Raw genomic sequence first — 24,118 nt, 5'->3', positions numbered from 1 at the left:
TGTCATGTGTAGACAAGGTCCACTGGCAAAGCAGCGATGCATGACGACTTGGGATGAGAGCGTGTTGTAAAAACAAAAAACATTATATAAAATATATTAAACTAGAATATAACATGTAAAACATCATTTAATGTAACATAAACTAATATAACATTACATGACAGGATATTAGACCATGAAATGTGAGATGGCATAAGGTAAAGTAACTTGACATAACGCATTACATGTTAAACATTATATAATGTGGCGTAATGGAACATACATGAAATAACACTTAAGCATAATGTGAAGAACACCGTATTCGTACATCGTCGATTTACCTTTTGTGATAATTCTCTACATATAAGATAAAAAATAAATAAATACAAGTTGTTACAATAATGAGATTTTCTGAATATATAAAACATATCTAACATAAACCTACAAGGGACATTAAAGATAAGGATAAACTACTTTTTATTAGTCAGGTCATTTACAAAATGTACAGGCCCTTTGAACAAAATACAAACTCATTCAGACATTAATGTTGTGCAGAAACATCACTGATACAATTAAATGTTCAATCGTTGACAGAATCAGACGGAGAAACACAGAGAGGAACAGATCATTTCAAACAGGAGCAGAACAAACAGCAGCCATGTGACGACATGCTGGTTTACTTTGACTCAAAAGTTTAGACGTCTACTAAAAGCAAAGTGCGTACAGCACACCTGACACCTGACGGCAGCATCAAAGCCAAGAGACAACCAGCCGTTAGCCTACACATTCAAGCAGAACAGTAATCTGAAGAGTCTAAAAACAGTCAGACATTTTGTCAAATCCTCTCGTTCTTATATCAGTTGTATCTCCGAGCACAGAGACAGGTCCAGCCTGTGGTTAGCTTAGCTTAGCACAATGACTACAAACTGCGACCTTGTGACCTTTATTTCGCTAGACTGGCAGTTTTCCACTTCCTCTATTTTTGTGCTAAGCCAAGTTAAACATTTTTTTTTGGTGTAACTCCACTTAGCTATGAACAAAAAACATCAAATATAAAAATTTGTTTGGCTACACAACAGCTAACCAGAAATAGCTAGCATTAAATTGGATATGCTAACAGTTTACAGCTACCATGACCTAAACAAGCCAACGTTATAAGCACCTGACACTGTAAGTATTATGTTAGCTGTACACCAGCTACCCACAGAGACAAGATAACATGTCAGTTGGAAAAACTTGTAGCTAACCTAGCATGTTCCCCCCACTTTGTGCTAAGTTAAGCTAAGCTAAGCTAAGCTAAGCTAAATTAAACTAAGCTAGACTATCTCTGTACTGGACATAGAGATAAAAGTGATGCTAAAGAAGACAGACAACAAAAAGATTTCAAAACATCTGACTTTTTAACCTTTTACTACAAAAATAGTAATAAAACAGTCTAAAGTAACTATTGGAAGAATTGGATTACAGCGCTCATGCTACCAATGACAAATTCAGTGAGCGTTGTCTAACTCTACAACTGCTACAGCGTCTTTAACTACTCATCTAGATTCATGCAAATTTACTACATTTATCTAAATCTAACATGCGACACTGAGCTGTCTACAGCTAGCTAATGTTTGTCCGGACACCGCTAAGCTAGCTAACATTTTCCCAGACACTGTTAATCTACCGAACATTTGTAAAGACATCGCTAAGGATGGATTGATACAAGTTTCTGATATCAGCATTCAGATTTAACCAAATAATCTGCTTTTTATTTTATTATTTTTAATTTCCTTCAAAAAGAGAAGAGAGAACAAGCAAACAAATAGAGATGGATCAAATTGATGGTGATTTCAAAGAGCCTCGCAGACATTTGTGGTTTGATGGAACACCATGGGAACGTTTTCCAAAGTTGGGGAAACATTTCTCCTAACAGTTCCATCAAGAAAAGTTTCAGGAAGTTCTGAAACCATTAGTGGTCTTAAAAAAATACCCCAAATCCGAATTTCAGTGGTAGATATTCGTGCGATACCAGCAGAAAGTCTTGTGTTTGTGTTGCTCTTGAATTCCACAGATCGACTGAAAGATGAATAAATGAATATTCACATTGATTATTTCGAAATTTTACTGTCACAGATGGATTTTCCATCAGGAGAGGTTTTGTGACAGTATTGTTAAATGTTTTTTAAAGTTTTTCGCACCAAGTGCAAATTTACATGCAAATATTAGGACGAAATCATGCAGAAAGTTCAATCATTTTGCGTCTGTTGCTTCTCGCATACAAAAGAATTAAAATTTCGATGTCAGAAATGGGCAAAGAAATCTGTGAACGTGAAAAACTCTTTTGTCTTTGATTTGCTGTGTGTTCCTGTGCGAGGTTAAGGCACACAAATTATTTAATATTTTTGCATCAGACTTTGAAGTGATCTGGACTAAAAAAAACAAAACAACTTTTACATCATGTGTTCTCAATCAGCTGCATTAATACTTTTTAAATAGAAATCAAGAATCAGCGGTTAATCAGTAAACCAATAATCAATCCATCCCCTTCTCTAAATCTACTGCTACATTATTTTGCACATTTGACTGAACCTCTGAACTACCGTCTAATCAGCTGTATGAAAAAATAGCTTTCTTTGAAGCGACTAAGAATCAATCTGGAACTATTCTATGTACAGTACAGTACAAACCATTACCAAGTGTTAATAAAAAAAAGAACGCTAGATAAGTACAGAGTTTGTACAGACTGACGTTAGCATGCAGCATCAGGAAGAGTTTGTGTCAAAAACAACCAGCTCCTTAACAATTCTTCAGTCAGCTTCCACACCTGCAACCAAAACTCAGTTTTTGTATTATCATTAACATTTTACAACATTTTACAGGATGTCACAGGTGTTTTTGGACTGCAAGAATAAAATGCAAAATCACGTTTTGACACATTATTGACATAAAAACACAACTCCGGAGTACAGCGACACATCGAGGAAAGACTACAACAAAATGGAGTTAATACTACGGAAGCCCAGATACACCACAAAATCACTAGAGTAAATGTTTAGACAAACATTAATAAAATATTCACAGTAAACCAAAGTTAAGATTCACAAAGACAGAAGTATTTAAAAAATACAAATTTCAATTTTCTTATTTAGGTAAGGAACTATGAGATATTAATTCAAATGTTTGACTCAGTAAATCCAAATAATATTTACTAAATCCAGGTAAAATGTTTGGCTGACTATCTTTTTAATTTCAACTTCTTCAGTCAAGATATTGACTGATTTTCTCAAAATTTGGAGTCTGCATTTTACTTTTTATCTTAAAGTTTTGACTCAATATGTCAAAATATGACTTTTATCATCACTGTAACTTTAAAAGTCTGAATTTAGCCTGATGATTGTGTCTTACCATGAACACTTTCTGTTCATTATTACAAGTTTTAATCCACTTTCTCCTTTATGGCTTAAAATCTTGATGTCGGAACATCACTTTTTTAATAACCTTTTGATGTTTTTAAATTATTATTATTGACCTGGTGGAAGTGGGCTTCCATATATTACAAAAAAAACTATTGCAACATAAACATCAGCTGCCTCATCATGTACAGTTTGAGGTTTGGCGCCTCTTTAACACTGAACATGATGTGACGTTATTTACAGAATCCATTTCCGTTAGTCCACCATTATAATCACATTAAAGTAACTACATGTTTAACTGTCATGCAAAAACGATATAAAGGTCTTACTGACACATGCTATTTATCATTGAAAACATACAGGACCTGCTACATCCTAATCAATGTCCTGCTATTAACCACAATATATATATGTGACTTAATCATCAAATACTAGATAAATAATTCTTATTTTATTTTAGATTCCAACATGTATGCTTTGTCAGGTTAATGCCACTTCACCTGTCGTGTACACGGTTCATCACAGCTGAGTACATTGGTTCAGTTATTTGTCCGCACTGAGCAGAGCAAGCAGGGAAGGTTTCGTTAAATTCACAAAAGTGTCTCATCGCTAGCGCTTGTATTTAAACTGGAATGTCTTTTATTCTGAAGTTGTTGTAATTGGTCACATAATTCCAACCTAAACAGGATCACAGTCATTTGAACATCTGATTGTATTTTCTATGATTATTTTGGTCACCACTTAAATGTAAACATAAATCAGGCGTCTATCAGGATCCCTTCAAAAACTGAAACTTTGCAAAAGAAGATGGTGGGGGAAATTAATCGGCCCCAATAAAAAGATTAAAACATAAAATCTGAACAAATGGAAGTGTGTTCATTCTGACCCGGCACAATAACAACTAAAACCTAGGCAGGAATACAGATCTGATCTGCAGCGCCCTCTACAGCCCTGTTCAGACAGAATATATTTCTCTATTTCTCATCACTACAGACAAAAAACGATCCATTTTAGGACTATTTATGGTCTATTGATTGGTTTTATGACTATCTTTAGGTTTGAGCCCGAGCAGGAATTGTTTTGTGGTTCCAAATCAAAAAACCACTGGTAAAGGTGTCCCACAGGGCTCTATTTTTGGTCCTCTGGTATTTACTATTAGCATAAATAATACACGATGTAATACATAAATATACAATGTACCACTCCACATGTCAACATCCAGATTTGCTACCTAAACTCATTTCTCATGTTCAGTGCTGACACTCATATTTTACAGAATTTCAGTTCTCTACTTGTGCTACATCACAATATTTTAGTTCAGTCAGTCTTGGTTGGTGTTCTCCAAGGCTCTATCCATGGTCCTCTGACATTCACTATATATAATCATCTCTGCCACACCAGAGCCACCTCCTGTATTTCTCCAGTGGCTAAATGGGCATCAGGAACAATCAACGTAATTATATTCAAATATGATATTAATCCTGTTGGGATGGGGCTGAATACGAGAAACTATTATCCTTTTTCAATCTAAAAATGTCATCAAAAGCGTTACTTTTGCTGATCTTTTCAGATCTCAAATAAAGTATCATCTGTAGAATTAAGAAACAGATTTTACATTTACAGTGACAGAAGCAATCTGAATACATTTTCTGAAACATAAACTACTGGTTGAGCATCTGTCCCCAGAATCATTCACCAACAGTTGCACCTGCTGTGCAAAAATAAAGCTACTCAGGCACAATCTGATCTTAAAACTGGCACAGTGAAATCAGTCGACGCAAATAATCTCTCATCGGAATGATTCAGCTCCAGCAAATACCTTTCTAAAGTTTATAAAAGTGCTATTTTACTGCTGTAGATGTTCACACTACTGGTTTGGTACTATAAACATACAAATACAGACATTTTACATTGATCTGTAAAGGGATAGGAAGGCAAAATAATAATTATTTCCTTAAATTTGCTGTTTTTCTCATGCTACAAAACAAATCTGTTAAATAATCCACAATAATGATAAACACGTGATAAGATAATATTCAGCATTAAACCACTAAAGCAGAATTAATGAATTAAAAACACTAAACAATCTAAATTAATCTGCTACCGTTATCTCCGTCATCAACTCAGCGAGTGCAAAATATTGTTTAAATCCAGTGCGGAAAAATAAGGCAAACAATTTAGTGCTGAAACAATTTGCCAATCGACAAAAATAATATTAGATTAGATCATTAACATACGAAACATTTGCTACTTTTCTCTGGAAGTGATCTTTAGAGATGGTTTTAGTTTTGATTTTACAAACCAAATGATTAATCAGTTAACTGGTAAATAGTTTAAATAAAAGTGATCGGAAGTTGCAGCTCTAAAGAATTTAGAGAGAGAACAGTTTTTATGTTGAATATTAAATCAGCAGCTTTGTGTGTTTCATATCTTCAGTTTCTAATTCGACACCACAGGACCACATGTACTGTAAACAGTGTAAGAAAATAAATAAGTACATTTACTCAAGTACGCAAACACAATCTGGAGGTACTTTTTATGCTACTTTATATTTCTACTGCAACACATTTCCGAGGGAAATATTATTCTATTTACTCCACTACATTTAGCTGATAACTTAGGTTACTTTGTAAGTTCAAATTTTACATACAAAACACGTATTAATAAATAAAATATGACTGTTTTTAAATATATATTATAGTACTTTGAAGTCGTCAGAATCGGCCCTTTCTCAACCTGCGACAGTAAAATACTGCATTACTGGAAAAATATGAAATATATAATTATAACATGACACTCTGAAACGGGCTGTTTTGCATTTTGAGAACTTTAAGTACATTTTGTTGCTAAACTTTGCGTACCATTTTTGAATGCAGGATTTGTAACTAAGTATTTTTACACTGTGGTATGAGTACTTTTATTTCGGTAAAGATCAGAGTACTTCTTCCACCACGGACGGAGACAAACAGTTTATAATGATCCAACCCGGGTCATTTTTTTAAATCAATGGAAAACTAATAAACTAATTCAAAACCAGAGCTCCCAGTTGGACTCTTGGATCATGATGGTGGATGTTTGATCGACGACCTGCAGGAAGAGTTCAGAGTCTTTAAGTAAATTCAACAATCTTATTGCTTTTCCTTCCAGAACTCACTGGCGTCGGAGGCCTTCTGGTGAAAATGCCTCAGCGATGCGACAAGCAGGACAGCAACATGTATGAGGGCGGCGCTGGATGGGTGACGGCAATCCCACAATCCCAGAGTTCCTGGTGAGGTCACTTCCTGTGTAGTCCTCAGGCCCTGGTGAAGCTGGGCACAACCAGAACTACAATGGCTGCCACGGCAACCGCTGCCACCGCCAGGTTCCAGCCTTCAGTGTCTCTCTGCTGAGGAGGACAGGAAATGATGTCAGAGGAGCTATTTAGAGATGAAGAAGAGACTCTGAGCATCTCTGCTAATTCCCTGTGAGTGGACACTTTTAAAGATGCTGAGCTAACATGTTGAGAGCATTTTAAAACCACTGACGTGATTAAATATGAAAAACTCACTAAAGAAAATACAACTGCCGTCTGAGGGCCAAAACAGAGAGGATGAGGAGGAGTATCTTCCCTCAGACCATCTGAGTCCTGAACCACTGACTTCATCTCTAACTCCCGACACTCTGACAACATGGATCATTAGAAATAAATAAATAAATATGTGAAATATTTACAATGATGATGTCAACTGCAACACAGTCCTGTCGATGACTTAATGCTGCTCCACTGATGGACAGTTGGTGGACGCCAGGAAACGCAGCAGTGCACCGATAAAGGCAGCGAAGAAGACTGCTGGGACGTTACATGACTGTAAACAACTCAGGTTTCAAAATTCTTCCAAAAATCAGCTTTACAGGTGTTTGATGGAGGATGGAGACGTGTTCAACATGTGTATTCAACCTCACAGCAGAGAGTGTGAGAGTTTCTGCTCCTCGCACATGGAGCTGTTCGTTACCTCCAACGCAGACCGACCCACTCAAACCGCTCACAGCGTGTGAGCAATACACCGATGCATTCTGGGTGGAGCATGCTTTGAACTCATGGTGTGAGAAGTACCGGAGCAAAACCGAAGCGGGAGATTCTACAAATTTTAAAAAATCAGCTTGTGCTTGTTTTAAAATCCTTCTGCTGGAGCTCCACTCACATGCTCTGATTATTATTAGAATCTTTTCCTTAACCGTAGCCACGCTGTAGCTGCCATGCACTAGAGCCAGAATTTAAAAAACAATGACATTGAACATAATTTTGGGTTTTGCAGAATCACCAGATGTCTGCGTTGATACGGCTGCAGGTTTTTTATCCCACCTATCTCTGTAAACACTCAGCTGCATTACACATCGGATCAACTACTTTGTTTAAAGCACCCTGAGGCCTTTAACCGAAGAGCGTTCCATTAATCTGTGGTGGAAGTTTTACTTTAATTATAAATGACTCACAGCGGTCCCATTCAAACAGAGCACGGACAGAAACAGCTGCTGTACACAGAGGCAGTCACCCTGCGATTCAGCCACTCTCTGATACTAACAGAAGCAGAGCGTCTGGTAGAGAAAGAAGGGCGTGGCCATACCTGGTCCCTTCTAGGACGCCAGCTCCTCCCACCAGCACCAAATCAAGGCCACTATAACAATCATTCCTATGAAGGGGATGGAGAGAACAGGGGGCTCAGACGCACCAGTGCAGTTCTGGGGAGAAGACAAAAGGAGGAGGAGTGTCGGGGGGCATGGAGAGAAAATCAAACCAGAAAATAATCAGAAGAATAAAGTCAGAAGGTGTCGGGAGGAGAGGCGAGCGTGAGGCCAACAAAAACTAGAGAAAACAGAAATGACATGCAGGCATCAAAGACCATCAAATTTACAGAGAATTTGATCAAGTTCATGTGAAACAAAAGAGACGGCGATCACATGAAAACATATCGATGAGGGGAGGAAACAGAGCAGGCGATTAGAGAACGGCATCAAAGATGGTTAAAGACAAGATGGAGAGTTTGTCGCCCCCCAGAGGTCGAAACATCTGCATCTTGTCATTTAAAGATCTCTGCTGACACGTCAGAGCGCTGCCGTCACCATCGACTCCATCAGCAGCACTGCAGTGTGGGTAAAACCTTGAGGTGAACTACAACTATGGAGGACAAGAATGTGGGTGAATGAAACGTGGAGAGGAGCAGAGGTGGTAACAAGTCACCGTTTACAAGTCTCAAGTCAACACTCACATATTAAGATGGAAAAATCCCAAGTTGAGTCTCAAGACTTGACACTAAAGTCTCGTTCCAAGCTCCACGTCCAGTCCCACATCAAGTCAAATCTCACTGAGGCAAGTCCCAAGTCCCCAGACAAGTCTCAAGTCAAGGTTCAAGAATAAGTAGGCGACAAGTAAGTTGCAAATAAGTCACAAGTCAAGAAGAAAATTCTCAACATCGAACTCTGTACTTTTAGGGCCCTGACAAACCAAGCCGACGGTCGGCCATCAGTGAGCATCGGTCACCCTAGTTAGTTTGGTGTATCCCACACCGTTGACCCTCGTCAGCCCTTTCAGATTTTGGCGGCCGATTCAGCATGTGTGAAGAGTTATTTCCTCTCATGCCAGAGCAGAGCGTACGAGCTGGTTGGTCGTCAGCTGTAGTGTCTGTGGTGTGTTCATCTGCAACTTTTGGGCTGAGACACAGCAACATTCGACTTTCATTGCCGCTTGTTTGGGCTGTTAAGGGGAGAGAAATACGACTGTACTACTGAGTACCAATTGGGGTTTAATCTTTTGGTACCAAATGTTGGCACCTGAGATCTGTTTGAGAACGCCGGGTTGAGATGAGGTGGAAATACCGCAAAGCGCCTTGAAGCTTGAAAGTCAGCTCCACAGAGTCGCCAGGTTCAACTTCAGACAGGACGTAGAAGGGCCCTGAAGCCGAGAACCACTGTGTCGGCTTCCCAAACGAGCGAAATGCTGCAGCGATGATCTGCTGCGACTGTTCGGGCTTCTGGTCTGTATTCTTTTCTCTTTTCTATATTATCTTAGTATGAGCCTCATACTCACTGCTAGACGAGCAGACACACAAACAAGCAGACGGAGGATTAGCTCTGTGAGAGCAGAGGAGCAGAACTGCATTTCGGCAACTGTCAGTGCTACAGCTCATTCAAAAATGACAAAAAAGGTACTGTTGGCTGCTGGTACTGAATTCCAGGTAACTGAAATTGTGAACAGTACCCAACTGTAAAAGTCACATGAGACATATTGACTTTTAAACCTCGACACTAGAGTCCCACGTCGAGTTTCAACTTTGTTTTTGTCTTTAGCTCCACATTAGCTGCTGCATTACTCAGTGTTCATTTCATTGACGCACATTTTTTGTTCACAACCTTTTTCCATGACGAAAACCAGACGATGACGAAATCTATGTTTTATTTTCATTGACGAGACATGATGAAAATGTTCGTGGTGCTTGTTTGTAATTATTTGTAATTGCATGTAATGATCTTCAGATGCCTGATGAGTGACAGGCTGGTAAACTCCAGTAAATAGTCTGTACCAGGATGTTTCAGTTGGTGTGAGCTGTAATTCAGCAGTAAATAATCAGCCGTGTGTGTCTGACTGTGGATGGTGGAGCTGCTGAATGGATTTGTGGAGTTTGTTAGTTGCAGCGGTGGCTGTTAGCAGCTAGCTCCACTCGCAGCCAGCGGCCGCTGGACTTCACAGTCAGATGGATAAGTCAGAGTTTACAATGAACCTGGGGACAAATCCTAGTTGTCTCACATTAATTATTTGTTGAGAGCCTAAATAGAGAGATGCTGAGCTTTTCAAATGATGATCATTAAGAGTGTGCTCATAAATCAGCCCTTAAACCTGTCACACACTGCTGGAGAAATCATCTTATACAACCTGTTACCTTGACTCTGATTTCTGATCCATGAATTAACCTCACTGGATTAGTTTAAAGAGAAAAAACAGATAGAAACATCATGACGAAAATGTTTTCATCGACTAAACCTATGAAGGATAAAAATGACTAAAATGTGACTAAAACTTTTCGTCTACAGACTCAGACTCACTGGGATCACTCCTACGTCAGGTGTCAAGTCAAAAAATACAAGTCCCCAGACTAGAGCCCAATCCCAAGTCTTGTCTTGATGATACAAAAACTAGGATCCAAGTCACAATGAAGGCACAAGTCGTGGGTATTAAAGTCCAGGTCGAGTTGCTTTCTAGTCGTCTCTGTCGTTGAATCCAGTCCACACCTCTGGAGAGACAAACAGAATCCAAATGTTTGGACTGAAGTGATGTTTCACACGATGTGTTATCAGCCAATCACATGGGCCCTGACTGTCAGTACGCTTCCTGTTTTCTCATCAGCTGACTGACGACTAAATAAACCTCTCACCTCCTGAAGGAGGAAGCGGGAGGTTGAGCAGAAACAGACAGATGACTGCTTTGACAGAAACAAACTACCCAGCAGAGACGGATGTTGAGAAGAAGCTTCACAACCAAACGCTCAGAAACCAGCGACATGAGCAGAGCTGAAGCTGCTGCGGACCAGGAAGCAGAATGAGACAGATGAGACAACCAGAGAGAGTTTGAGACGAGCCGCCGTCGACCCAACATGCACACAGACTTCATGGACAACGTCATGGCTTTAAAGAAGATCTTCAAACAGGTTCAGACACTGCGTCTCACTTACCTTTAGTTTATCATCATTTTACAGTCACATTAACCCTCAGTCTGACACACATGTTGGATCTTATGAAGTTTTAACCCTTTGCTATATTTCCACCTGACACCCAGTGCACTAATGCTCCAACTTCATCAGGAAAGTTTGATCCAATAAAAGAGATTTTGAGGCATCAGGTACAAACCGTTGACCTTTGCCCTCTCACCTGTGACTTCCTGCCCACCAGTTTCTGTAGCTCGGCCTTGCAGCGCTGCAGCTCCTGTTCCAGCGCCGCTCGCTCCCGCTGGCTGCTGTCGCACAGCTGCTGCAGGTCCAACAGCTCCACCTTCAGACTGTCACACTGACGAACGAACAGACAGACAGTTCTGATACAGTTTTGATTGAGTGAAACGTCTCCGTAGATAAAAATCCTCCATGTGTAAGTTAACAGGTGTCTTGGTGATGTGTGTTACCTCGGTCTGGACTCTGTGAGCCGTGTCCTCCGCTCGTCTCAGCTGGACCTTCAGGATGTTGAGCTCTGAGCTGCAGACCTTCTCCTCATCCTCCGGGGGTCTGTCCTGTTGTTCAGGACTGGACTGAGACAGAGTGATGTAAGAGTCGGCCTTCACCTGCTCACGCTCAGTGTCAGTGACGGCCAGGTAGACGTCATCACACCTGTTCAGGAGGAGGAGAAGGAGAAGAAGGTCATGAGACTGTGTCGATGGCTGTTTTCACTCGGTGGAGAACGTCAGTTATATAAAACTGATGGTAAGAAGATAAACGGCTGGTTAAAATAAAACCACTGTGATGATGTCACTGATCTGTGGATGATGACACAGCAGCAGGATGATTGACAGCTGGCTGCACCACTCACGTGTCTTGTTTCTTCTGTAGCTGCTCCACTTTGCTGCTCAGGTCTTTGTTGTCGTCGTCCAGAAACTGACGTTCATCGGTCAGAGAGATGAACTCGTCCTTCAAGTGACTCACATCACCTGAACACACACACATACACACAGAGTTATCCAAAGACTTTGATTTTCCCTCTACCTGTGGATCCATGTGTCTGTGACTCACCTGTGTTGTTGCTCTTCATGCTGATCTCCGCCCTCAGCGTGGTGATCTCCAGCTCGTACTCCTGCGCCGTGGCATGGAGGTGCTGCAGCTCGGCCCGCAGCCGACACAGCTCCTCCTGCAGGGAGGCAATATCGTTCTCCCTCTCTGCTGCCGCCTCCTCAGCCGCCTGCTGCAGCATCAGCACCTCCTCCTGAGCAGATCGGAGCTCCTCCTGCACCTCCTCTAGTTCGCTCTCCTTCTCCTCCTCCAGACTGTCCATCTCCTCCTGCACCGACCGGAGCTGAGCTGGAGGAGGAGAAGGAAGTTTTCCTACTTTGACATACATATACAAGTCAAACCATGTTTTGAGAGCAAAATCTTGGGGGAAGTGAAGACATTTGAACGTTATGTCAGTGACTTTTCAGGCGTTCATCGTTTTTATTGACTCCCTGACTTTCTCTGTCACCTCTAACAGCCGGTGAACTGATTTCTATATATAGGACTCAGGACAAATTTTCCAGGACAATCCAAAAAATGTGACGTTATGCACCTCCCTCAGTGTCTCGCCTCTCTTCAGCTCTGATACAGCATACACAGTGGCAGCAACACTAAGTAACGTTAGAAATTGAGTCTGCTAATGTCAACAAATGAGCAGCACCCACCACGACAGAGTCCACAGGTTGGCTGTGTTTCCATTTTGCAGACAGACCTGTACATTGCACCCTGTAACAACTCCAGTTCAGCCAGAGCAATACTGAGCGCCCAATCTTAACTCGGACAAACTTTCTGTTGCTGCTGTTACACAGGTTAGACCACCAGGTCACTGTGAACCACGGAGCTGGGGCTAGCTTAAGTTGCTACAGCAGCGAAGATCCAAGCCGTCACCCGCTCTCCTCTCGAGGAAGAGGTGTCCTATCGGCGGAGAGTCCGTAGGCTGCACTAATGAGCTAATTCTTTTCTAATTTTTCGTCTGATGAACAGTAAATCCATCCAATTCAGTGCACCGAGTGCTGCAAACAAATCCTGATGTTACAGGAAACACCAACATTTGAAATGTACAGTGTGTCTCAAGTCATATATTTCTGTACTAAACACTTTATATTCAAGTGCGCTAAGTGCCTTCACACTGCATAGTACGGAAAAATGCAGCGTACTACTGATGCGCTCAAAATGATCCAAAAGTTGAGTGTGGAATGACGGACACTTCTCACCCTTAATGGCGGCCATCTTTGTGACGCGGCAAACTTCACAACTTTTGATGTGGCGGCTGGAGACAACAAGGAGCCTGTTAGTTGTACGTGTTTTTTGCAGTAAGTACCAAAACTGTCGTAGAATAGATTTGCTACTGCAAACAATAATGCGAGTGCTCACTAGCTAACTTGCGGCACATTTTAATCAGCACTGACACTGTAGCGTAAGTTTGTTTTATGTGTGGGCGGAGACAGTGTCAAATGTTGGTGATAATGCTGTCTGCTATTCACTGTTTGAAAAGAGGACGACGGAGGCTGTTATATAAAGAAAAAGGCTGTTGTCACTTCTGCTAAGTGCAAAACGGCAGTGCGTGATTTAAAGCGACACTACCCTGTTGACATTTGTGCACCACACAAGAAGTATGTAGTTTATATGGTGTTCTACATCGAAGTGTACTAACAGAAGTATGTGATTTGTGACACTCATATTGTGATGTTGTGGTTTTAACAGGCTAATGTTTGCTAACATTAGCTTACAGGCTAACATGGAATAATTACTAACATTGCAAAATACTGTCTTGGGTGATTAATATCATTTAATTTGTCCAGACTCCAGGGCTGATCTTACTGGAAAATTAGCCAGCCTGCTGTTCACAAATTTCTTTATAAGCTAACGTTAAAGAGCAACCAATGCCAGCATAGCTTGATTACAGCTAGCTGGCTAACCTTAGCGTGCCTGCTTGTCACAGTGGTTTGCTAACGTGATCCATGACACTGATGTAGCCAACAGTATGATGTAATGGTACAAGGTACTGTCTACTGAGGGAGATGCAGGACAGCCAACAAGCTAATGTGACCTGAGCTCAGGTTAGCCGGCTAGGTGTAACTTAGCTTATGACTCTACATGGAACATTTTTGGACAGTCAGGACAATATTGGACAAAGAGGGCATCTGAAAGACGAGGACACATCAGAAACTGGGGTTGTTTCAGAGATGAGTTTTTGGGAAGAAACATGAGACAAAACTGATGTCGTTTTTCATAAAAATCTGACGACAAGGACACTTTAGAAAACTGAAGATGTCCGAAAATTGTGAGGACAGTTTTGATGTCATTCTGGGAGCGAAGACATTTTTAGAAAACAATAATGTGTTATTGAAAGTCAGGATTATTTTGAAAAGTCGGACTTTCATTTAAAGTGAAGACATTTTGGAAAATAAGGACATTTTTTGAAAGCTGGAAGAGTTTTGAACGGTGAGGTCATTTTGAAAAGATAATATTTAATGATGTCCACCTGCAGTGAAACAGGTGGGTTAAACACAGACATTAAAAAGCTGTGTGTACCTTGCAGTCTCTGGATCTGTCTGGTGAAACTCTCCGCCTGATGAGCGCTCGCCAGTCGCTCGTCCTCTAATAGACCTGAGATCAGAGAAGAAGAAACAGACGAAGATGATGAAGAGGAGGAGCAGGACATTTCCTGTGTTTTTACACATTAAAGATATGAACATTAATATCTGGTTGGTCTCTGACCCTGCAGCTCCAGGAAACTCTCCTCATGTCTTTGTGAAACCTCTCTGGCCTCCTCCACCTCCAGCAGCAGCTGAAACACCTGAGCTCTCAGCTCCTCCAGCTCCTCCTCTTCATCCTTCCCTTCTCCTCCTCCTCCTCCTCCTCCTCCTGGCTCTTCTTCCTCCTTCTCCTCGGTCACCTCCTTCTCTTCCTCCTGCTGGCCTTTCTCTCCGTCTCCCACCGTCTCCTCCTTCTCCTCCATGGACTCCCTCTCTTTGGCCGTCAGAGTTTCTGCCAACATGATCGGCTTCTCCACCTTCAGCTCGCACAGCTCGTCTTCATCACACAGAGAGAGAGAGAGGAAGAGCTCAGCGTTAACATCTGTTTGTATCAAAGATATGATTCAGCTAAAACTCCACCTTCAGCTGGCAGCAGCTCCATCAGGTACAAAACACACTAAGTTTAAAATTTGTCTTTGTCTTTTGTGAAGTGGCTCCATCTGATGGTGATGACGGAGAATCACAACCAGCTGTGACATGAGGGTGGAGGAATATTTTGCAATAATATAAACAAACACACATGTAAGGGCAAAGCTTGTTAATGCAGACATGAAATCAGTCACAAGATTTATTAATGGGATGAAAAGTCCCCTGAAGATGAACATGAGAATATTTTCTTTATGTTTTAAGCTTTTAACAGATTTCTTTAACACTGTTTAGTAGGGAAAACATCCATATCACGATATTTTGCGTGGCCATATTGAATCGATACATAGACGCCAAGTATCGATCTGTTACATCATTCATTTTTGCTAATACACATTTAAATACAACTTTTGATCCTAGAATAATAAAATCAGTTGCTTTTTCGCTCCACTAGATGGTGCTGATGGGGTTTTTTTGGGGGCGAGGTCAGCAGAGGTCTCAGTCAGCGCCATTTGGCTACCCTGGAAATCCAGAGTTCTTGCGAGAGCACAATTTGAATTTGCTGAGCGAGTCACTCTGGCAATCAGTAATGATGCTCATTACCCATGCCGCTGGAGCCGAGCTGCACCAATCACATTGGTGTATCTGATATAGGCGGACCAGAGGCGAGCTAAACAGATGACGACAGCGCTGCGACGACAAAGTCTGGAATCAGTAAAGTCAGTAAACATTGCAAGATGGCTACGGATGAACACCAGTTGTTTAAAACAGCTTTGGCCGCTACAATGAACGAGTTAGACTTGGCTTTTTCTCTAAAAGAGGAACAGAAGACGGTGCTCAAATCTTTCCTTTGCAAGAAAGACGTTTTTGCTGTTTTGCCGACCGGATACAGCAAGAGTCTACTCTACCAGTTAGCTCCGCTGGTAGTGCTCTGGATACGTCACCCCGTGTGTTGTGTTGATTGGTCGTAGTGTTATCCAATTGCGTGCAGTGATATTTTCAAATGCATGCTTGGTGCCGCCCCTCGAGTTGGGCCATTTGCATTACTCATAGCCAGACCCTAAATCTTTCCAGATTTGGGTCTGGATTTCCAGGCTAGCATTTGGCAGGAAGTTCATCAAAACAAAGATGGAGGCACCGGGGGCGTCGGTAGCTTAGTGGATAGTGCCGGTGCCCCATGTATAGAGGTGATGCCTCGCTGCAGCGGTCGCGAGTTTGACTCTGGCTTGCAACCCTTTGCTGCATGTCGCCCCCCCACTCTCTCTCCCCACTTCACACTCTTCGCTCTGTCCTGTCCATTAAAGGCGAAAAAAGCCCCCCCAAAAAATATTTAAGATGGAGGCACCGGAGACAGAAATCAGAAATATGCCATCAGCGTTTAAATCAAACATCTGGACTTTAAAGAAGGACTTGGATATGACACATGTGATTTACAGCAGTGTGATGTGATGTGATAAGAGAGTAAAATACCATGAGGGCTCACCTCTCACGCCACCATCCAGAGATAGCGATAGCCGCTGACGGCCAAGCTAACGTTAAACAGGACATTATCTGACAAAGGACAGGGGACTGCTGTTTCATGTATATGTGTGTTATATATGTACAGTACATGTTGTAGCAGCAGCAGCAGCAGCAGCAGCGGTGGGGGTGACGGTGGTGCTGCTCAGTGACATCTTGCAGGTTTGATATTTTCAGCTCATTGATTGGTTTTTGGCCTCCTGGCAGGCAGCCAATCACGTACTGAGAGTGACAGCATCTTGGTGAAAGACATCATTCTGTTATCACTCGATCATCATCATCATCATCATCTTCCTCCTGTCATCTGTTTACAACCTCTCTCTCTGTTTCAAATCTTTTCTCTCTCACACAGTTTATAAACTCAAACCACACGTGATCTGATGACGACACACAATCACAGGAAATTATTAACGTGTTGTGAATCATTGAGGGTTCATGAACTGCAGCTGACTCACTGACTGTGTTTACAGACACCAACACGTCTTAATACTCTGATATCTGAATGATACTTTAGTCACAAATATAAATCTGTGAACACACACACATACACACACACACACACACACACACACACACACACACAGTATGAAGCTGCAGAATTGTCATAAATAAACTTCTATATTTCTGTCTGACATCAGAGGAGCAGCTGGATATTTTGGGAAAATACACAAACTGGGAGATAAAACTCAGACTGGAGATCAGTCAGTTTGGTTTATAAAAGGAACTGGATTCCTGAAAGATAAAACATAAGAAAATATTATTAAAATGTCTAAAAAATGTTAAAAAAGATGTTAGAAAAATGTTCATAAAATGTCCAAAAAAGTGATGATAAAATGTCCGACAAATATGAATAAAATATCAGAAAAATGTTCATAAAATGTCCAAAAAAGTGATGATAAAATGTCCGACAAATATGAATAAAATATCAGAAAAATATTGATAAAATGTCCAAAAATATTGATAAGAATGTCCAAAAAATATGAAGAAAATATCAGAAAAAAATATTGATAAAATGTCCAAAATGTTCATAAAATATCAGGAAAAAATATTGATAAAATTTCCCAAAAATATGAATAAAATATCTGAAAAATGTTGATAAAATGTCAGAAAAATGTTGATAAAATGTCTTATATAAATAAAATGTCCAAAAATGTTAATAAAAATGTGTAAAGAATATTGATAAAATGTCCAACTAAATCTTGCTAAAAAATATTATTTAAATGCCAGACAAGTGAAAACACTTTATTTCCGCCCAGTCACCTCTGATCTGTAATTTCTTCGATCACTGTGACTTCACTGTCAAATAAACTCACGTTCACATCTGCTTCCTGTACAGATGTTTCAAATTAAGAGTCTTCCAGAGACTCACAGGAAGCAATACTGTCACGCACTGAGTCCATTATAGAACCACTAACTCCACCCTCCAGTCTTTACGTGCTCTTTCATTTGAGAAAGTACAAACCTTGAAGGAACATTTTGCTGATTTTCAACCAGGTCTGAGTCACGGCGGCGTGAGGAACGTATGCAAATGAACCGTGTTACGGCGCCCCCTGTGCTGGCAGAGAATTTGCATTTCCAAGATACCTACTTTCCCTGTGATTGGCACTAGCACATGTGACTTCGTTGGTTAGGTCGGTTAGGTTTAACTCAGAGGACTGAGATTGGTTACAGTAAGAATGTCAGAGTGAGCCAATCAGAGGCAGAGTAAGGAAGAGAAGAGCAGGTCATGCCTTCGCCATCCTAGGAAACATAAATTTGGGTGCTGGCAGCACCGGATGTCGCAAAATGCGTCATTTTGCTTCACTGATGACGCATTTTGCGACATCCGGCAGATTCCAGCAGCTGAACAGGTGGGGAGCTGTGGGAGCTATTTCTGTTTGTCTTTGAGGACGTTTCCTTCTGGCCTAAATGATATTTGTCAGAATATTGAGACATAAGACAGACGGAGGCAGAGAGGACATGACGGACTGAGCGTCCCCTGCTGCTCCTTTAAAGGCTTTTATTGTGAAAGACGTGCAGGAAGTTTTAACAGTCAGAATACATCACAGTAGAAACTCAGCTGCAGAGTTGTGACTTGTTCTGAATCATTTATGATGAATGTGAGACGTTTTAGTTCAGATCATTTGTGTCAGTTGTCATGTGATCACATGTCGAACAGCTGACTGATATTTACACAAAAATGATAGACAGAATCAGATTAACCCTTCATCATCACACAGATGAGTCTGCATGTAAACACTGACCGGATGGATCAAGGACCTCCTCGATGACGGGCGGCAGGCGGAGTCCATCCATGATTACAGCTGATGATGGAGAGATGCTGCAGACAGACGGACGGACAGATGAAGGATCAGAGCTCCACACAGAGCGGTGAGGAGGGGGGAGGACGAGGCAGACGGAGCCCAGGAAGGCTCCTCACGCTCCGGGCAGGCTGAGCCGCTGCAGCCCCTTCATCCTGCTGGAGCTGAGACACGACTGGAGGGAAACAGAGGGGAGGAGGAGGAGGAGGAGGAGGAGCAGGAGGGGGAGGAGGAGGAGGAGGAGGAGCAGGAGGGGGAGGAGGAGGAGGAGGAGGAGGAGGAGGAGGAGGAGGAGGTGGTGTTAGAAAACTGCGACAGCACTGCTCCACCGATACTGGATGACACAGGTCGATACTGCTGCCCTGATCTGAGCACACACAGGTTCACACTTTGTCTCTAATGAATCAGCCTTTTGATTCTGTCCCTAAAACACTACATTACCCATGAGCCTCAGCTGCTGCAGCTGCTGCCATGGAGACGAAGCCTGCTGGATGTTTTATCAGATTTCTCGGCAGTGACATCTTCTGCTTCAGATCACCATTACTATGAAGCTCTGTGATTGGATGTTTGCTGGAGAAATGCACCCTGGGAGTTGGAGTCCACACACTTCCTGTAGTTTTGACTATTTTCTTGTAGCTTTTGACCAGAGAAGCAGATATTTTCTTACCCAGCTGTTCACGTTATGGTTCTGTTCTGATGATTCAACCAGGAGCTTTTATGTCAACACAAAAATACGACCCACAGTGTGTTTACGACTCCCTGACGAGGACCTCTAATAATCAGTACGGAGCCACAGAGCCTCACGAGGCCAACTGCGCCTGTGCACACCTGCAAATCTCAGCAAACAGGAAACTGCAGCGTCAGTGTGTGTTTATTAAAATCCAGCCGAGCTGACTGAGCATGACTGCTCAATTTCTTTCTGACCTGGAAAACTGACCTGTGAACAAGCTCTCGAACCAGAACGACTCGGACACATTGTGTTTAGAGCCGTGGTTCTCAACAGGTCTATCTGCAGGACCCACATTTTTCCTCAGTCATTAAGTCGTGATCCAAATTTTTGACTCTCCACTAAAATCTATTTCACAGACACTTCCTTGAGATTTTATGACTTTTTTCATGAAATACAATAGTCTTTTGGCGCATATTCGTGTCTATTCATCATCTCTGCATTGACTATTGTATGTAATATACAGACTAACATTTTGAGATTTCTAGAAAATATTTCTAGAAAAAAGCTGTAAAATTACATGAACAAAGTTGCAGTATTTTGCAAAAAAGTTGTACATTTTTTAGGAAAAAGTCAAGAATTTTTAGAAAAAACTCGTAAAATTTTGAGAATAAAGTAAGATTTCAAGGAAAATTTCAGAAAAAAAGTCAAAACTTTGAGACAAAAATCATAAAACTTAAAGAAAAGGTCATACAATTTTTAGAAAAACATAATTTTTTTTAGAAAAAGTCATAAAATTTTGAGAAAAAACTAAGATTTCAAGGAAAAATCCTAAATTTTCAGAAAAAAAGTCAAAATATTGAGAAAAAAATCATTAAATTTGGAGACAAAAATCGTAAAGCTTTAAGAAAAAGTCATATAATTTTTAGAAAAACATAATTTTTTTAAGAAAAAAAGTTACAATACTTCACAAAAGATTTGTGAATCCGCGACCCTGTCAAAATGTCCCCGCGATCCACTTTTGGGTCCCGACCCACCAGTTGAGAACCACTGGTTGAGAGGCTACAGGACAGGCTCCTACAAACCACGCCCACCACCAGTACACGACAAACCCACCAACACTGAGGTGTTTTAAACGCTGTTACAACGTCATGTTGTAATGAATGAATGAGGTCAAATATAAGAATAATCCACTTTATGATTCATCAGACATGAAGACATGATTCACCTTATGAGTACGAGATGTTACCCAAACCTTCAGCGCCTACTTTGAAACTTTAAACCCTTCACAGCAAGCTCAACGCTGACTCAGCATTTTGTTTTTGCTTCCAGACCCTCAGAGTGACGGGGGCTGACTGTGGACTGACATGTAGGTATGATGACAATGGTCATGCAGCTGTTTCAGCCACAAACATTACTGTCTAAAACTTTTAGTCCACGAGTTGCCAACTTTGACGTCATACACACAGGAACATGGCTGAGTGAACACACTGAAGTCAAAAGAGCAACCTCCCAGCTGAGGAGCACCTGAATGTGTGAAGGGAAGACTCAGGGTCTCAGAACTCAGAACAGGGACGGACTAACAAAACAGGTGTGGCAGGAAACACACGAAGACAGGAAGTAAAACCAGACATGACACATGAGGGGATAAACTACAAAATAAAACAGGAAGTAGATTAAACATGAATGAACAACATGAACCAAGGAACACAAACAGAAACAAAGCCCATAGGATGACAAGATATGAAACCCGGGTCATGACACTCTGTGGTGTGTTCACTGTACACTGATCCACAGAGAAAACTACAGCGCTGGAACACTGACAACAGCTGTTCACTGTAGCCTTTAATAAGCTCTGACCGACCTGATACACACCTGAAAGTCTCTTTCTTTACTCTTCAGTTCCTTATAAATGTTGGATCTTACCTGATTTTATGATTTAATATTTAAGGTTTTACTCATTTTTAGCTACGATGACTTCAACGTGCTGTTTTCGTTTTGTTTTTAAACCATATTTTATACTGAAGGTCCTTGTTTGTCCGTTTTCATGTGGAGCCCTTCCTTCTGCTCTTACCTTTCACAATAAAAGCCCTGGAAATACACACGGTCACTGTTTCCTCGGGGGAACTCAGAGTGTTTCACTAAAAGGAAACCCAATCAAATAAACGCAGCGCGTCACTGGATGATGTTTAATCCATCATTTGTTTCTGAGGAATAAGCTGCCTCCAGTCTTTTCACACCTTTTATTACTGTTGCCTCTCAGTCAGGTCACCACTGTAAATCAGAATCTGAATCTAAATTTACTCCCCCACCCCCCACCCCCACCCCGAACCCCCCTGCTGCATAAAGGCCTCCAGGAGGAGGATTACGTGGACGGCCTACGGTCCATCAACTTTGCTTTCTTCTAAAGATAAAAAACTAAATCAAAGTTTCTGGTTCCGCCACCAGGAGGAGAAACAAAGGAAGAACAATACGACAGAAATGAACGAGACTGATGAAGAACTGCGAGGTGCATAACGACAGAAAGATGGCAGGCAGCAGAAAGGCGACGAAAAGCAAAGGTGAATTTAGAGAGGATTCTACAGGAAACTCAACTGTTTTACAGATCGTACTCAGTATGTTAATGCAGAAGGCCATAAATCTTGAATTTCTTGAGATAACTAAAGGTGTCCCCCGGGGTTCCATTTTGGGGCCTATTTTGTTTCCTATTTTCATAAATGATCTGGGCAAAGACATTCAAAAATATATTTCTATGCAGATGACACTGTCATTTACACGCATGCGCCCTCCATAATGGGAGTGGTGCAAAACCTTCAGACTGCATTTCAGTCATTACAAACTGCTCTGCTGAGTTTAACATTGATTTTAAATGCTCAGAAAACAAAGTTTATGGACTTCTCAAAAGCTCGCTCACGTCTGACGGTAAATCCATTGAAAGAGTGTCCTCATACAAGTATCTGGGTACACTGATAGATGACAAGCTTTCATTTAATGCACATATTGCTGCTCAGGTCAGGAAGCTTAAAGTGAAGATCGGCTTTTATTTTAGGAATAAGTCTTGTTCTACTTTCAGTGCTAAGGAAAAACTTGTGGAGACCACTTTTCTGTCTGTGATTGATTACGATGACATATTGTATATGCATGCAACCTCCTCCATTTTACGCAGCCTGATTCAGTGCACCATGCTTTTCTATGTTTTATTACAAATGCTAAGTCAAAGAAACCAGCTGCCAGCGAATCGAGGAAGCAGAGCGCTGCACTGATGCACCAGAATGAAAAACAAACTCAGTAACAATCTGTTACAGCACATAAATCACCCTAAAATCACACATAGCCGTTAAATATATTTCTCCTAATGCAGGTTAAATAAACAAAGATGCATCATGTAACATCTTCGACAGAGACCGGCTAACAGTTTCCCCCCGCTTCCAGTCTTTATGCTAAGCTAAGCTAACAACACCCTGACTGCACAAGAGAAGTTTGCCTTCAGGGCTCTCTGACAGAAATATTTTACTTTAACCCAATCTATGATCTTTCTTCTAAACCGAACCGCTTTCTGTCAGAAAGCCCCGAAGGCAAACTTCTCTCAGCAGCGTCCCGCCTCCAGCAGCTCTGTACTCATGCTGCATTCATGTCACGTGGAGCTGAAGGAAGTCACAATCAAAGCGTGGATCTCAGGTATGTTGTCGTTTTAGCTGCGTGATGATTAAAAATACTGTTTGTATATCTTGTTAAATTTGGGTCTAATTACCTGACATGATGCACTCTGACAGACGTGAGGCGTCCATGTTTGTCTGAGCACCTGTGACGTGTCATGTTGATCATGATCTATAGAGACTGACAGAGCAGGACATGAAGGCAGCATCGCACTGCTCTCTGTCTCCTCTGCAACATGTTCATGTGTTCCCTGAAGCTGAGCTGGTATCGGTGTGCAGCCGTGCAGCTCTAACATCTCCTGTCTCTCAGTGACCTTCCTTTGTGTTTGTCCTCTGGTTTCAAATCAAGTCTCTGCTGCAGCAACACAAGTCAAACACACACACACACACACACACACACACACACACACAGAGTCAATAAATACCTGGTGCTGGATGCAAATGGTGCAGCTCAGGCTGCTGCAGCTCTCTGTTGGGTCTCTTTATGATTTGTTATCTGCAGACCCTCCTCTTCCTCCTCCTCCTCCTCCTCCTCCTGTTGTCCTATATTTCCTCCTCAGCATCAGCTCCTCTCACGGTGTGATGCAGAGCGACGTCACTACATGTTACAGACAGACACAGATACAGAGGCCATGACATGAATACACAATGAGCCTCTGTGACGTGATTCATTAACCGTTTCCTGTCACAGGCTCAGGTGTGTTATTGTCTCTGAGCAGCTCTCACACTGCAGCTCATTATTTCCTTCACCT

General features: G+C 41.5%; 1 protein-coding gene across 4 annotated transcripts; it reads right to left on the bottom strand.

The window, feature by feature from the left end:
• Positions 1–439: 439 nt before the first annotated feature.
• On the bottom strand, positions 440–24,118 carry LOC117249234 (coiled-coil domain-containing protein 136-like). Of its 4 annotated transcripts, none has more exons than XM_033614732.2 (10): positions 23,792–24,118; positions 18,987–19,218; positions 14,822–15,136; positions 14,636–14,710; positions 12,125–12,409; positions 11,925–12,042; positions 11,524–11,725; positions 11,277–11,411; positions 7,982–8,096; positions 440–6,759 (listed from the first exon to the last, which is right to left on the bottom strand). In XM_033614732.2, the coding sequence occupies exons 2-9, from the start codon at positions 19,036–19,038 to the stop codon at positions 7,992–7,994; spliced, it is 1,287 nt and encodes a 428-aa protein (XP_033470623.2). In that variant the 5' UTR covers positions 19,039–19,218; positions 23,792–24,118; the 3' UTR covers positions 440–6,759; positions 7,982–7,991. The 4 variants fall into 4 exon arrangements, with proteins under 4 accessions (XP_033470623.2, XP_033470621.2, XP_033470625.2 ...); XM_033614730.2 differs by having other exon boundaries at positions 440–6,762; positions 23,792–24,117; XM_033614734.2 differs by lacking the exon at positions 7,982–8,096 and having other exon boundaries at positions 23,792–24,117.

Source organism: Epinephelus lanceolatus, chromosome 23 (genome assembly GCF_041903045.1).
Source record: "Epinephelus lanceolatus isolate andai-2023 chromosome 23, ASM4190304v1, whole genome shotgun sequence".
In the NCBI taxonomy this organism is placed as follows: domain Eukaryota; kingdom Metazoa; phylum Chordata; class Actinopteri; order Perciformes; family Serranidae; genus Epinephelus; species Epinephelus lanceolatus.
The sequence above is the reverse complement of the archived record's forward strand: the minus strand, read 5'-3'. Positions and strand labels throughout refer to the sequence as shown.

Excerpts from the sequence above, each read along its gene's own strand:
- LOC117249234 (XM_033614732.2), bottom strand. The coding sequence starts at position 19,038 with ATGGATGGACTCCGCCTGCCGCCCGTCATCGAGGAGGTCCTTGATCCA. Across the intron at positions 14,711-14,821 it reads GAGTTTCCTGGAGCTGCAGG|GTCTATTAGAGGACGAGCGA; the intron begins GTCAGAGACCAA and ends CTCTGATCTCAG. Across the intron at positions 11,726-11,924 it reads CTACAGAAGAAACAAGACAC|GTGTGATGACGTCTACCTGG; the intron begins GTGAGTGGTGCA and ends CCTCCTGAACAG.